The sequence below is a fragment of the Sturnira hondurensis genome, unplaced genomic scaffold, assembly GCF_014824575.4.
Source record: "Sturnira hondurensis isolate 20B ecotype Veracruz unplaced genomic scaffold, ASM1482457v3 Scaffold0016462, whole genome shotgun sequence".
NCBI lineage: Eukaryota > Metazoa > Chordata > Mammalia > Chiroptera > Phyllostomidae > Sturnira > Sturnira hondurensis.
The window spans coordinates 8,961,494-8,978,052 of NW_028089093.1; the positions used below are offsets into that span (position 1 = coordinate 8,961,494).

Below are 16,559 nucleotides of genomic sequence, written 5' to 3' on the forward strand. Positions count from 1 at the left end.
ATTTGGTTAGAAGGGTGAGCATGCTTTGCAATTGCTTTATATCATTAACCACTTCTCATTTACCTACTGAAAAAAATATTCAGGGTATTTTGGGGAAAGGGCCTTTGTCAAGGCTTCCTCAATTTCTTTTTTAAATTTTTTGTTTTAATTTTTAGGGACCTCAGTATGCTCTCAGATTCTGAAAATCCCCAGCATCTAGAACTTCATGAACCACCAAAATCTGGTAGGTGAAAGAAATCTGCTTTCAATTGTGAGTAAAAATGTAGAAGTACAAATGCTTCCCTACTTCCAATGGGGTTACACCCCAATAAACCCATCATAAGCTGAAAATATCATTAAGTAAAAAATGCATTTAATACACCTAACTTACCAAACATCATAGTCCAGACAAGCCTACCATAAATGTGCTCAGAACACTTATATTAGCCTGCACTTGGGCAAAATCATCTGAAGCAAAGTCTATTTTATCATAAATTAATTGTTGACTATCCCATGTCACTTATTATATGTATCACTTTTGTGCTATTGTAAAGTTGAAAAGTTGTTAAGTCAAACCATTGTGAGTTAAGAACCATCTGCAATTACAGGGGCGCATGCAGCTGTAGATAAAGATACAGACATAAACGTAGATACAGGCAAAATAAAGTTATAGGCTAATAGATGTTTATGTGTTTGTATAATTGTAAACAAAATCAGAAGCATTACAGCTACGTTTTTAGCATTTTGGGGGAACACATTTGCATGTTAGACCCATTAAAGAAATTTATATGAAATTCTTTTTTTTTAATATTTTATTTATTTATCTTTAGAGGGGAAGGGAAGGAGAGAGGAAGGAAACATCAATGTATGGTTGCTTCTCGTGCATCCCCTGCAGAGAACTGGCCCCTGCCGGAAACTGGCCTGCAACCCAGGCATGTGCCCTGACTGGGAATCGAACCGCAATAGACTGGTTCGCAGGCCCACGCTCAATCCACTGAGCTACACCAGCCAGGGCTATATGAAATTCTTGCTATGTGAATTCATATTTAATTCATCCCATCAAAGTAACGTTTAAGGAGTCATTTATTTTTGGTCTTATTTAAATTTTAGATAATACTTGATCTTTTTTACTGTAACTGGGTTTTGGAACACCTATTCCTGAATCTTTTGATTGCCTTTTTCTAATAAATGAAAATCAACATGTAGTCGAATAAGATTGGAGATCCCACCTATTCTGTTGTTGAACAAATACGTCTTGACTGCTTCCTGTGCTATACAGTCAGCATGCGAAGAGCCTGGGCTTCTACACTAGACAGAACAGACCGAGGCCTGTAGAATCTTTCATACATCTGTAAGTGCACATATTACTCTGAAATCCCCCCATTAGAGGAAGATGTATGTAAGATTTGGAGAAACATAGCTAATCATACAAATTAAATCCCAGGGAATAAAATAGAATAGTTTATCTTCATACAATTTTCTAAGTAAAAAGTTAAAAGCATTTTTCTGAAGCTGTAGAAGAAACCTCAATTTCCCTCTGTAACTCAGAATTACTTTACTTTTCCCTTAGTCTTCTAGACTTCTTTAGAATCAGACACATAAAGGTATATTATGTTTATTTTTTAATATTTATTTTGGTGTATAATATTCTGACTTTGTCATGTGGAGCTCAGATAAGTTCCATGGTTTTAAGTGCCTATGAAGTTGAGGAATGTGTAAAGCTTTTTTGTTTCGTTGTAGTGGATAAAGCAAAATCCCCAGGAGTGGATCCTAAGCAGTTGGCGGCAGAGCTCCAGAAGGTTTCGCTGCAGCAGTCGCCACTGGTTCTGTCCTCTGTCGTTGAAAAAGGATCTCACGTGCATTCGGGTCCTACATCAGCAGGATCCAGTTCTGTCCCCAGCCCTGGGCAGCCAGGGTCACCCTCGGTGAGCAAAAAGAAGCACAGCAGCAGCAAGGTGAGACATGTGCCACGTGACCACTGAGCTCCTTACTTCCTTGTGCCTTATTCAGAATAGGAGACAGGAAATGTAATATCACTTTCCAAGGTGCTCTTGTTTCTTCCCATTGCCCAATTCTGTACTGAAAAAAAAGGTTTTCCGTTTCTGAGTATGTAACTGATTCCCAATGTAACAAGATGACGTATCTCTACCTTACTTAAAGTATTTTGGAAGTTATTATAAGGAATTTGAAAAATATGTCTGATGCTTCTCATTTTCTTATTATGTTTTATTCTTCCTATTGCATAAATCTCAGCCTTTTTGTATATCAAATATTAGTTTTACATCTTTTTAGAAAAACAAGATGTGCATTACATTAGATTTTGTAACTTAAAAAAGATACAGATAAAGAGAATTTAGAATAATGACAAACAAGGAAAAAGAGTAAGGTAGCACTGCCATTTTGAATTTTACCCCTAATTCCATACTAATAAATTTTTTCTTGATGCAAATCTTTATTTGAAACAAATGTTTCTAACACTATTATTTCAAAGTTGCTGGAGAATTAAAAAACATAGAATTAATTGTTTAACCTTATAAAAGCAGAAGGAAATGTAGGTGATTTATAATTTTCCCCTCAAATTTGATTGTAATAAAGAAACTCTCCTTATGGTCAATAAATACATTGGAAAAGTTTTTCTTTGATTAAACATGCTTAAAGTTTTTCTTTATGTGGTGGTATATATCAGAGAGACAAGTCATTCTTGATTAAACTGACTTGACTTCAGAATAAAAATTTGTTTTACTAAGTATAAAAATACAGCAGGTGTCACCAAAAATGTCTTTTATTCAGAAGCCGGCAAGAAAGGTAGGATGATTTTAATCATTGTACATAAAGTTACTTCTTTCAAACCAAATATAACAAGACTTCATTCAGGGATAGTTTGACTTAATTTCAAAATAAATTTTAATACAACTGTACTTTATAAAATGCAATTATGTGATAATGTTGGAGGATTGCCTCATGGAGGCTGCCTATCTCTAGATTTACAGACTGGTATTTCTTTTCTCAGTAGCTCCACATAGCAGAAAATTTCTTTCTTGGTATCTTCATGAAGAGAACCTAAAGATAGGGAAAACTCTGCTAACAAAGTTTTCTTTTTAATTTTTTTTCTTTTTTACTGTTGTTCAAGTACAGTTGTTTCCATTTTCTCCCTACCACTCCCCCCGACCCCAGCCAGCCCCACCTCCCACCCTTGATCCTACATACCTTTAGCTTTGTCCATGTGTCCTAAGCACATTATAGTTCTGTAATGATGATGCATGCACTGACCAGCAGTGCCTGCGGCATCTTGGATGAGACATGAGACAAATTCACACGGACTACCGAGTCCTGTGGAGGAAAAGGGCCAGCACAGCTACTCTCTCAAGGGGAGAATGGCTTAGAGCAGCCGGGCAACTCTCTCTTAAGGAGAGAGAGAGAGAGCATGCTGACCCTTGTTTAGACAGCCTTGTATTGGGTTTTTGCACAAGAGTTCAGGTACAACTGAACTCCTTATTAATCATTGTCAGGCAGTAAACAGTAGATAGTATATAAAGAACCATTAGGGCTTCTCCTAAGTCAGGGTCTGGCAGCTAAAAGGCTACAGAACTTTGGCAACATAAACTCACTTTCTGCTTGGGCCTTTATCATTTAACTAAAAGCATTCTTAGCAAAGCAGATTTCGTAGGATTGTTAGGAATTTTTTCTCTTGCCAGATCACCCAGACCCTGCTCTTGCTGGTAGAAGGGCTGCACAGTCTTCCCAATCATAGGTTTTTAGGCTTAAGTGGATTAGAGCCAGGAAGCACTTCTCTCAGAGGACATGGGAACTTGGGCTTCATCAAAGCCGAGGGGTGAGGGTCCATCCCCCCCTTTCTCCATAGCCCCCCAAGTCCTTTCCTGAGGCCTCCACGTGATCATGCCTATCTTAGGTGATTCCCCCCCTGGGGAATCTTACCCATCATTGGCTATCTGATCAAGCACTGGGGGCCAGTTGTGGATGAAGTAAAAGGAGCAGAGGCAGCTCCCCTGCCAGGGAGATAAGCTTTGTCTCCTTTGTGGCTTATAGTCTGAAGGTCCATAGCCTTAGCCATGGGGGGTTTCAGCTCCTGAAACCAGGCAGGGTGGTCCCCAACACTGTAAGTCTATCACCCTGATATTTTTATTTCAACAATTAACATCACCGTCCTCTCACAAAATTAGGTAAAAAAAAAAATCAAGAGCACCATTGCCTCTTAGTTTCTCTTCATTCACGTTTTCTAATCAGTTCCTGAATTCTAATCCCATGAATTTTTGTGTTCTAATGAGACTCTACTAACTCTCTGTTTTCTTTGAACTTACTGATATCCTTTAGCAAAGCATTATTTTTGTGTACCAGTACTAATTATTTCATTCACTGAGGGTAATTCCACTCACCAGTCTCTCTTTCTTCCTCCTAAACTATCCTCTAACCATCTAACCTGTGACACAGTGATCTGATTGGATCATGTCCTGTGTAGAAGGTATCCCTGCCTCCTGGAATGGTGGCCCCACCTCTCTCTAGGACCCTACCCTGCTCATTCTAACAGGGCCTGGTCACATGGTTTTCCTTGGGAGATTATCATAATATAGAAAGATCTTTACAATAGCCTTGCTCCTATTTATTAAGGATTGCAACTCATGCCTACTTTCCACAGATATTTTTGAATACCACCTCAGTGTCAGGAGTTATACTCAATACCCAAAATACAAACATGGATAAAATCCTGTCCCTGTGCATTGTGTAGACCAGTGGTCTAGTAGTGTGCTCCCAGCCCGCCAGCACCAGCATCATCTAGGAAATTGTTAAGAATGCAATTCTTGAGCCCTGGCTGGTGTAGCTCAGTGGATTGAGCACGGGCCTGCGAACCACACGATCGCGGTTCGATTCCCAGTCAGGGCACATGCCTGGGTTGCAGGCCAGTTCCCAGCACGGGACTCACGAGAAGCAAGCATACATTGACATTTCTCTCCCTCTCTCCTTCCCTTCCCCTCTAAAGATAAATAAATAAATCTTTAAAAAAAAAAAAAGAATGCAATTCTTGAACCCACCCTAGGCCTTCTAAATCAGGAACTCGGGAAGGCACAAAGCATCCTGGGTTTCAGTAAGTTCTCCAAGTGAGTGTGAATCCCCTTGAAATCTGAGAAGCACCCATTTAACTCCAGATGAAGGGTGACATGTAAACAAACCCAGTGAAGGTATAATGTTGGGAGTCATTAGAGGTATAAAGAAAGCACTTAGAAGAGTGGAGTTAGGAAAGCTGGTGCTTATTAGCTAATGGTTCAATCTGGTAAAGGTGAAAAAGAGGCCAAGCGAAGTTGCACCATGAAAAAACTCTCAAAATGGAAAATTGCATGCGGGAGGCATTAGGTGTGCCAAAGATACAGGGGGAGGAAATAAAGGAGAAGTCCAGATGGGGCAAATTGGAGGACATTATACTCCATGTCCACCTTTACACTACAGTAGGCAGGAAATGAAGAGCCAGAGATAAGCTTTAAACAAAAAAAAAAAAAAAAAAAAGAAAGAGGTAGGGGTGGGGAGAAAGAAAGGAAGGAAGGGAGGGAGGGAGGAAGGAAGGAAAGAAAATAACAGGAAGCCTTTCTTCATGAAATCTTTCCATGTTTTCATCCTTCTCTCAAGTCGTTAGTTAATCATTCATTACTTATTTCCTCCTTCCGGAGTATCACATGCTTTATGCACCACTTAAGACAATTTGTATCTTGATCCTAGTTACTTATTTCCTTATATTACTCTCCCAACTGGCCTGTGAGCTCCTTAATAACCAAGAACCATTTCCTGTTTTCTCCATAGCCTCCTAAGCCCATAATAGGGTGGCTTGCCTAGAATAGTAACAAAGTAAATAAATATTGTCAATTAAAACATCAACAGCACTTGTGTAATAATATGGGGATACAAAACTTGATTTCTTGTAATATGTTAACTTTCAGGACAGTGATTAGAAAATGAAAGCGGGTATTGGAGAACAAACATCAAGGAAATGATATTGATGGGTTTTAATGATATGTGGTGATTTTTCTCCATGCCAAGAATTGTTCTTATGTAGTTTTTACAGTATTTTTGCTAAAGCAAAAAGTTATAGAGCTATACCGTTTATAACCATGTCTGCTAGCCACATGAGCACTTGAAATGTGTCTCCTCCTCACTGAGATTTGCAATATTGAGATGTGAATTACAAGCCAGGTTTTGATGACATAGTATTAAAAAAGAATGTATTATATCTTATTACAACTTTATATTGATTTCATGGTAGAATAACTGGGGTTAAATAAAATGTATCATTAGAAATTGATTTTACCAGCTCATTTGTACATTAAATGTGACTACTAGAATATGTAAAATTACCTATGTAGCTCACATTAGTACTGAACAGTGTTAGTATAGAGATTACTTACCTTTACTGGTAATAATAACAATAATCAAATCTAATTATTTTTAAACATATATGTATAGCCTTAATTGAAGTCATCATACACTAACACTCTTGAAGAAAGGAACTGTTACTTATTCATGTTTTATTTCTGGCATTTATCATTCAGTTTAGCTTGTATAGGGTTTCTCAAAACATTTTTGCTGAATGAATAAATAATTTAATGGTATTTCTTTAGCCATTAACATGTAGAAAGCTTAAAAGGTGATACTTTTATTTGTTCTCTAAATCCTACAGTGTTAAAAAATTTATATTGGGAAATTATATAAATATTAAATGATACTCTGAAGTTTACATATCCCTGAGTGAGGTAATATAATATTCCCAAATATTATATGTACTTTTGATAGCACAGAGAATTATAGTTTTCACTTTTTTGTGTTTTCATTAAGTATGAGACTAAATATTAAATTAATTAAATTACAGCATATTAATAGAATGAAATTTATTAAAACCAAGACCTGTAAATTACACTTAACATAATTGTACACTTAGACATTTAGGACCATCTATTAAAAATTTTAAATGATTATTCATAAGTAATTAGTAGTCTGTTAATAGTACAGTAATTTATATGATTGTTTCTGAATAAATGTAAGTAAAATTTGGATTTAAATTAGTAAATACATGTTAGATTTACATAAGCAATGTATGTAAGACTTTCTAATTATTTTGCTTGAACTAGTTTAATGTAATATAAATTTTTGTCTTTAAAATGTTTATTTTGCTGCCTCAAGCTGTTTTGTCTCTGATATTCCAACCAAACTTTATTTTATCTTTAAAGTCTGAATAATTTCAAGTCAGGGTCTAAGTAAATAATTCAACTAACATGTTTATTACTTCTAAATGTTCTTATGACACACATCTTTGGATTCCCAAATTTGGCTGATCATGGCAGCCTTAACATTCCCTGTAATTTTTCCATGGTGCTCATATGCCCCCAAAATACCTAAAATAGATTAATTCATTAAGTGGTGAGGTCCAAATAATTTAATCAGTATTTGTGTCCTAACATCTTAGTAACCATTAGAAAAAATAACACACACATAGAGTAAAAAAATATATATTCAAATGAAAGTATTCATTTCACTGTTAATAACTAAAATTACACATCAGTGGGATGTGTGCGCCTGATAGGCACTGCACAGCTATTCAAACTATGGAATCAGATTGGACACTAATACTGTCATTTCCTGTTCCAGGCTGATCTTGCTTATTTTTGTTCAGTACAGTTTTTATCACCGCAATCATCAAAAACCAGCCTCACCAAAATACGGCTTCATTGAATAAAACGCAGTTGGCTCTGATCCTGACCTGTAACTACCTGCAGCTGGTAGCTGGCCTGGTGTCCAACAGATGCTGTCTTTTCCTTCTCTGTTTTAAAATACCCGTCTGTGTCCTTATGAGTTCCCGGCCATACCCCCGGAGAACTAAAAATGGTGTATATGTTTATTCTCTGTGTAAGTCTAGTTAGGTTTGCGTGATCTCTTCAAATAGTAGGACTGTTAAAAAAAACTCAAAATAGGTTACCAACAATCACCCTTTGCTTTTTCTTTTGTCTTACTTTTGACTCTTTATCTCAGCTATTCCCAAACTTTCCTCGTTAAGATGCAAGAATATCTGGATTTAGAAAACTCCCCTTCTTTAATTGAGATGTAAATAGCTTCCACCCAAAGGAACTTGTGTGGTCCTTTTTCTAGATTTAGTTTTCTTTCCTTAAAATTTAAATAGTAGAAAACAGTATTAAACATAATTGTTAAAAAACTAATATTTCATTCCTTGTAGCCCAAGCATAGTTTTAGTGTTAATAAATGACCATTCTTTTATAACCTAGCTGAACTGATAAAAGATATATGGCATAGAAAATTTAAAACATACCCCATAACATTGCCAGTGATTACATTAGCTTTTTTCTCTATTTCACTGAATAAGGCCTGGAATATTGCTGTCTCCTTTTGGTAGCTCTTGTTTCTCAGATCTAAAAAATCTGAAGGAAAAAGGTGGCAGAACATGTTCAAGGATCTTTCCTTTTCTAGTTAATCATAAAAACAAGACCAATATATGTGCCCGTAGGGCCTTATTTGTGCTAAGCTGGCCTCCATTTCAGTAAATATCTCCCGATCCTGTGCCACATTGCCTGAAATTCTATTAGACCTGGGGTCAAGGCATCATTTCTCCTTTACTACAAATATTCCATTAAAATGTAACAACTCAGCCATCACTCATTTAGTCAGCAGTGTGAATCAGTTTACCAAATCACATTCTTGTTTTTAAGGTTTTGCTAACATAAGGGGTGTATTAAAGAAATGAGAACATAAGTGGAATGGGATGTAATTATAATCGAGGGTGAGATAGTAGAAGGTGATTGCCTGGGAAGAGGGAGGGGCTGCCCTTCCCTCCCCCCCCCCCCCCCCCCCCCCCCCCCCCGCCTCCCCCAGAGGAGTAAAGGATGGACTTTCCTGATTTCTGTCTCCTAGGCTGTTGTGATAGAAAAACAGCATCTTTTTATGTTCCTTTCTAGATCTTTAAAGCCTGTAAATACTTAAATGGAATACTTTAAACCCAAAGTGTTTATTTCCTTCAGTAATTGAAAGTATATTACTGCAGGTATAAAATTATAGCTTCAAAACAGGCTTAACAGAATAAAAAGTAGATTTATGTACCTATAAAATTAAATATGTATTGAGAAGTATAAACAGGCAGCATAATCTGAAGCAGACAAATGGGTGAAATACATTTTCCAGGCAGTGTGCTCTGAGCAAATAGAAATTAATTTCAGAAAGAAGCCAAAATGGTAAATTCTGTGAAGGGTTTATCCATTATTATAATGTATGTTTTTAATGTTACAGCCTACTGATGCAACAAAGGTTGTCTCTCATCCAATTACAGGGGAAATTCAGGTATGAAAGTTTTTTTACTTTTGAATCATCATTATGCCATCTTCTTTAGTTGTTTTTCCCCTCTGGCCTATTGGAGTTGTAAACACTGTGAGGACCTTTTATGTTTTATAACACATAGTGATCAATAAAGGAAAAGTGCGATTTCATAGAAGTGTATTTTAATATAAATATGTTTTGTGAAACCTAATTATACCAGTGGAATTCTATATTTTGAATTCTGCCTGGTACCTTAGCAGTATTAACACATTTTGTGCCTCAGGTATTTTATACTCACTGAATGTGTTTCAAACATGAGATTTTCCTGGAAATTTGTAGCTCCCTCTTCAAGAGTTTCCTGAGTCTCATGCTATCCTCGGTTCTTCTCCTGATTAACAATTGTGAAATAAATGTTAAAAAAGTCCTGCAAAGCCATGTTTCTTACTGGAGATCATAAGCAATTTTTAATTTATGAGGTCAGTTTAGTGGATTTCGACCAGGAAAACAGAAGAAAAGTAGTATAAATCACTATTTTTCAGGTCTACATATGTGTTTCTATATTTGTGTAATATATTGTAACATATATTTGCTACTGTGGGTCATAGTAAAAAATATTAGATAAACTGTGTTTCAGATGGAACCCGGAGGTAATTTGGGGTAGATAAATAATGTCACATAGGAAGAATTTACACAATATAAAATAATAACTTTGAAGATAGTAAGTTTCAATAAAGGGAATGAGAACAGTAAGTCTTAGATGTGTCTCCAATTTTACCTTCTAGAGGAAATTTTCATGAAAGACTTCACAAAGGATAACAAGATATTTGAATTAATTTGAGGATAAGCAGAGAGAAAGAGGAGTTCCTAGAAGAAAAAAAATGGCTCAAGGGAAGGTTCCACTGCCTAAGTAATGAAATGAAGAGGTTAGCTTGCTGCCCTGAGATGTCCCTGTAGAGATAAGTTAAGACTAAATTAAAAAGAACCTTGGCCCTGGCCAGGTAGTTCAGTTGGTTAGAGTGTTGTCCTGCTCTATGCCAAGGTTGTGGTTGCAATCTCAGGTCCGGGCGCATACAAGAAGCAACCAGTGAATGCATAAATAAGTGGAACAAAAAATTGATGTTTCTCTCTCTTTCTCCCCCCCCCCTTACTATCTGTCTCACTAAAATAAATTTAAAAAATTTTAAAGAATCTTGAACATAGCTGAGGGGGAGTTAGCCTCCACATAATAGGGTGACCAATAAACATTCTGGCATAAGAAGGAGACTAATTGAAAGGACTAAGGAGTATGTACTGAAAAAGTCATACAGCAGTGGTGTACAGGAAATATTATAAAGGGGTGGACACCCAAAGTAATCAATCAAGTGATTATCTCTGCACACACTGATTAAAGTGAAAGTGGAGTCTGACGGTGGACATAGAGAAAAAGTGCTGAAGGTGGGCACCTTTCTAAGAAGATTCTGGAAGGATGGAGCCTGAATATGTATGGACTCCTGATCTTGCTGACGCACTTTAGTTTCCCACTTCTAAAAAGCCTTACTCTGATCCTTCATTTCACAAACAAGCAAAGAAAAAGAAAGCTAGCTTTTCTGATTAAAATTATCTTTCTCACCCCCATTTTTTAACTCCTTGCCCATGGACCAGTATTTGCTGTGGGTTTTTTGTTTGTTTGTTTGTTTGTTTGTTGTTTGTTCTTATGTTATTTCCCTTTCCCTTGGACAGTAATGTTTAATTCTATAGTGGAAATTTCCACTAATGACATTCTTTCTTAACTCTTGGGATACTTTCCATTTTTCTTTAATTTATGTATAACAACGACCTTATTTTGTTTTTTAAGCCAAACCTTATTCTAAATAAACCCTTATATAGACACCCAAGCAGTGAATACGCCAGCACTGAGGAGCTCTGGGTGAGGATTCCTGTGGCATCTCACTCTCTCTTGGACGTAATCTTGGAAGTTCTAAATGTTTTCTAAGGCCCCACCAGAGTCAGTTTTGAAAAGCACTGTCTCAGGGAAGCCTTCAAGTTTTAATTTCAATAGTAAATGGTTTTGAAAAAAAGAGTTTTGATGCCACATCAGTTAAAAGTGGACTGTAAGGCTAGCAGAGAAAAGAGAAGATAGGGAAGAATTTCCCCTTAAAAATTTGGAAGCTGTTCTCAATCTTAGTAAAACTAATTTCATAGTAATTGTGTATTTCAGTTCCCAAGATGGCACCTAGTCACCGCAGTTCTAAACTCCCCATTTCTCCGCTTCTTTCATGGCACTTTGTTTTATGTCTCCCATTGATTTTGTGATGGTCACACTCTGGGCTTTTCTATATTGTGAAAAGCGGTGGAAAATTCCTTTTTTACCGTAAAACATACCAGATCAAAGTCATGCTAAAATTAAGGGTTATTTTAATTATGAAATTTTAGATACAGTTCAACTCATCTAAATCATCTTATTTACATTATAACCAGATCACATATATTGTAAGAGCATAAAAATATGTGTTTATTTATGGATTTTCCCCTTTGAAATACAAATATTTTTCTTTTTGTTAATTGATAAAAACAGCATCAAAAAGAATTAAGTGTTATTCTCGTGCCAAAAGACTCTTCCAATTTCTAAGGAGAAAATTCAGTTGATTCAATTATTTTGAATTATGCACACTTCTCAAAGATTTATTAGAAATATAAATCTTTTACTATTTCAATGACAGTGTTACAACAGCTATTAAGCATCTGTGAGACAATGCCTCTTCTTCCCTCTTCACCTTCTAAAAGTAAAGAACAAGATTTCATTATCTTGATCTCTCACTCTGCTAGAAAAGCAGATGGAACAGAAAGAAAAGCTGTAGGTTTAATATCACATAATGCAATATAGAAAGAGAGAAATGTACACGGTATAAAATACTCTTTCATTTCAGGAGTGATAGCTCTATCTCAAAATACTGATTCCACCCACTGCTAATTATTTGGTGACATGCAGAACATTTTCTAATAAAATTATCAATTAGTTAATTTATTTTCAAAATCCCATTAATTGTATTCATGAATGTTAAACATTTACTCTTTTACTAAGAGTAGTTATTTAGTTTTAAAATGCAACTAGAATTCACTGTATGCTTTTTCTTCTAAATGAATTTTAGACAGGCCAGGGCTTTCGCAGAAGAAAAAATAAACATCTTTCCTAATAATTACATGTGCTTGGCAGTTTCCAATTAAACTAGACATCTACTGGCCTGTTAGTTTCAAATAAAATAGAATAAGGGTTGATGCTTCTTATGAGAAAAAAATACTTATAAAATATTGAATGGCAATGTATTATATGTTTTTAAAACAAAAAAAATTTCACCAGATATATTTCTGTTTCTTTAAGCTGCAAATCAACTATGATCTTGGAAATCTCATAATACATATTCTCCAAGCAAGAAACCTAGTCCCTCGAGACAACAACGGTTATTCTGACCCCTTTGTTAAAGTGTACCTTCTTCCAGGGAGAGGGTAAGTAAAGAACTGATGTTTTGGAAGTACTGCATCCTCTGATTTAAAAAATAGTGGGCCCCTGCTGGGTAGCTAAATTGATTAAAGCGTCATCCCATTATGCCAAAGCTGTGGATTTGATCTCCAGTCAGTACAAGCATCGACTACTGAATACATCACTAAGTGGAGCAACAAATCAATGCTTCTCTCTCTCTCCCTCTCCCTTCCCCTCGCTTTCTCTAAATCAATAAACTTAAAAAATAAAAGTAAAATAAATTTAGAATTGTGATATAATGTCTCTTCTAGACTCCAGTTTCAAAAAGTATACTATTATTTCCTTAGTTTTATCCACTTGTCATATTTGTTTATTTATACTAGTAGATAAGGTGGAATCATAATTTGTAATTAGGCCTTAAATGGCTCCAGGAGAGCCATTGATCATAATAAAACCTGCCTCAATGAGAGGGAGCACCTCAGGAACTCACCTCTGGAAACCACTCTTGCTAAGATCAATCAGATTATCTGTGAAGTCATTTAAGAAATTATTTGTGGGAGATTTAAGGAATTACCTTACATTCTCAAATTTACTTGAGAAACCAGTGTTCAAGAACTCATAGTTACTATTTCATTTTATAGGACACGTGTATTATCCGTTATGTTAAATGCTCATGAAGTGACTTGTTGATGTATCTTTATTTATATGCATCCTTCAAATCAGTGTTGTAAGAACACTAACAAAATTTAAAAAATAAGAATAATAGTTGAGCCCTGGCTGGTGTAGCTCAGTGGATTGAGCGCGGGCTTGTGAACCACATGATCACAGTTCAATTCCCAGTCAGGGCACATTCCTGGCTTGCAGGCCAGTTCCCAGCAGGGGACTCACAAGAGGCAGCCATACATTGATGTTTCTCTCCTTCTGTCCTTCCCTTCCCCTCTAAAGATAAATAAATAAAATATTAAAAAAAAATAATAGTTAAAATGTTGACTTGATTAAATAAATGGAAATTATCTCTGACTCTCTTGTGTAATATATAAACTGCTCATATAAAGCAAGTGCTCTTTGGAGATATTTAATTTGCACATAATAAATGCAAATTGCTATACTCTAATATATAAATCAGTACTCAAGGATGGTTTCAAAATAGTGATTTGAACCCAACAGATTGTTATGCCTTATGTTAACTATGTATATTAGACAAATTAGCAAAATGGAGCCATAAGAAATTAATAAAAATTTGGACCAGAAACTGAAAACTCTGGTTTTATTTTTGTTCATTTTTATTTAATCTGAGGAGTGACATTGCAATATTACCTTTTACTTTGAAGTCTTCCATTGTTGGACATAGCGGAGAGAAGAGAGTAATGACCCAGCATGTACCCATAACTCAACTTCAGTGGTGGCCGCTTCCTAGTCAGTCGTGTTTCATTTTTCCCCCATACACTCTCTCCAAATAGATTATTTTAAGTAGATGTCAACTATTGTAACTTTTTCTCGCAAATATTTTAGTATATATTTTGAAAAGACTCATTTCAAAAATAATCATAATAGCATGTATAATCATGATAATTTTTAAATTTATAAATCCTTCACTTCCCCATTGCCTTCCTAGTTGGTTTGGTGGCCTAATTAATATTTATGTAACATTTTACTCTTTAATTAAAGCAGAATATATACTCTTTTGAAGTGCACATGAAACATTCACCAAAACAAACTATGTTCTGGCTGTAAAACAAGCCTCAACAAATTGAAAAGCACTGAAATCATGAAAAAGCATGTTTATGGTTGTAGTTGGTTTATTTGTACAGGATCTAAATTAGAATTATACATTGCACCTGAACTGCTGTGTACTAATTATATCACCAGAGGCAGATCACCAGTTTTTTGAAATTCAGTTTCCTTATGGATGTTGAGAGAGCCAAGGTAGGCAGAGCCATAATTTTTAGTTTGCCAAGTGAATCACATTAGGTAACATTCAGAAAATAATTTGAAAAGTGCCAGGTGCTATATCAAATTCAGTATATATCCTTGAATTTTATCCCAGATAATAATTTTATGTAGAAACTGGAATTGCTGGTATTGTTGCTCTAATTTTAATGTACTGATTTAATTTATAGAGATCACCAACTGGCCATCTAATGCAAGAAGAAGGAGTTGTTATTTTGTTAATTCATTTACATCTTTATGTATTAGTTATAACTGTAATTTGGCTACATGCCTTAAACATGGGGGTAACAACAAACTGATACTTCATTCTGCCTTTGATTTGAGTCATTAGAGCTTCAATGTTGTTTAATTATAATAGAACGGGATAAGAAATCTATGCCCAGGGTATATATCTAATTAACATTTGCTAATGAATTAAAATAAAACACTACCTTTATTTTTAGTTTTAATGATATGCCAGAGTTACCACCTTTTAAACAATATGAGTCTCTATCTTAATTTATTGCAGGACTATGCTTCAATTAGACTGTTATAAACTTGAAAAACCAGAAAGGCTAGGCAAATAACAGAAATGTGTCACTCCATTCTAGTAAAGCAGGGTCAGGTGCAAATTACAGTGAAATGAAGAATGAGTTTCCCACCCAAAGCCATCCTCATGCAGTTTGTCAAATGAACCATTCCTTCTTGGTGGGATGGAACCCAGAGGTAGCTAATACACTACTCCTATTCAATTCCTAGCCCTTTATTAAATTACTCCTAATTGTTACAGTGGCCAAGGCCTTGGGGTTTATTACACTTGTGAGATACTATTTTCACTTTGGTTCTAAAATTATTTACTGCCTCATGTCATTTGTATGTTATGGTTTAGCTCCTCTAATTATTGTTCTCGTATTTTCTTATTTCTGTTCCTAACTTTTTTCTTCCTGTCCTTCCTACTTCCTGTTGTACCCTTTGCTCGCACCCCTGGAATCAATGCAGTCAAGTCATGGTTGTCCAGAACGCAAGGTAGAGTTGGTTCTCTCTCAGTGTTCAGCTCTGCTGTTCTGTCTGGAGTCATAATTTTGCCCTTTTGTGTACATGCACCTGCAGTTCAACTTGGGCTGTAATTTTTATTTTTCTACATGTTGATGTCTGTTGATTTAGGCTTAACAGCAAATTGTCCAAACTACAACATTAGTAAGTAGTTTTAGCAGATGTGTGTGATAGAACATTGAAAACTAGGAAATATTAAAAACATAGAAGAGTATGGATAAGAAAATATCACCCTTTAATTAGGCATAACTAAATTTTAGTCATAATTTTTACACTGAAATTAATTTAGCTTCTCATGTGCTAATCACACCTTAAGTTCTCCTGAGTTTCCTATTACAAATAAAAAAATCTAGAGTCATTATTCAAAAGGAGTTACCCGATCTGCACGTCTGGTACTTCTTGTATACCTCATCTTAAAGACCATAGGTGTCTGGTTTTATCCCTCACTTAGACTTTGATAGTAAAGCATTTCCATGCCTTTATGCCTTGTGCACCACAAAATCATTGCCATGCAGTATAGGGTGCTGTAATCTGCCTGTTCTGTTGCACCAACAACATAGGAAGATCCTTTGTTTGCCAATAGGAGGAGACTGTTTTCTCATAGAGCTCATTACACGTTGCCTGATTATATTGTCAGCTAAGGCTCTCTCTCAACACAGAGCCAAAAGTGTCTTTTGCACATCACGTTGCACTAGAAATTAAATATGTTGTTTAGTTGGGGAGGAGAATTTTGTACCATCTGTAGCAACAGGGTGATAGAATTTTAATCTCATCCAGAATATTAATGGTACAGGATTTGTTTTTGTAAGTGACATTAAAA

At 35.6% G+C, this 16,559-nt stretch overlaps 1 protein-coding gene across 1 annotated transcript in view; it reads left to right on the plus strand.

The window, feature by feature from the left end:
• The window catches only part of PCLO (piccolo presynaptic cytomatrix protein), a 371,031-nt gene that overhangs the window by 276,524 nt on the left and 77,948 nt on the right, over window positions 1-16,559 (plus strand). The window contains exons 12-16 of the mRNA XM_037066144.1: window positions 156-223; window positions 1,720-1,934; window positions 9,274-9,324; window positions 12,659-12,783; window positions 15,686-15,712. Coding sequence (XP_036922039.1) covers window positions 156-223; window positions 1,720-1,934; window positions 9,274-9,324; window positions 12,659-12,783; window positions 15,686-15,712 — 486 coding nt within the window. The remainder of the gene's footprint in view (window positions 1-155; window positions 224-1,719; window positions 1,935-9,273; window positions 9,325-12,658; window positions 12,784-15,685; window positions 15,713-16,559) is intronic.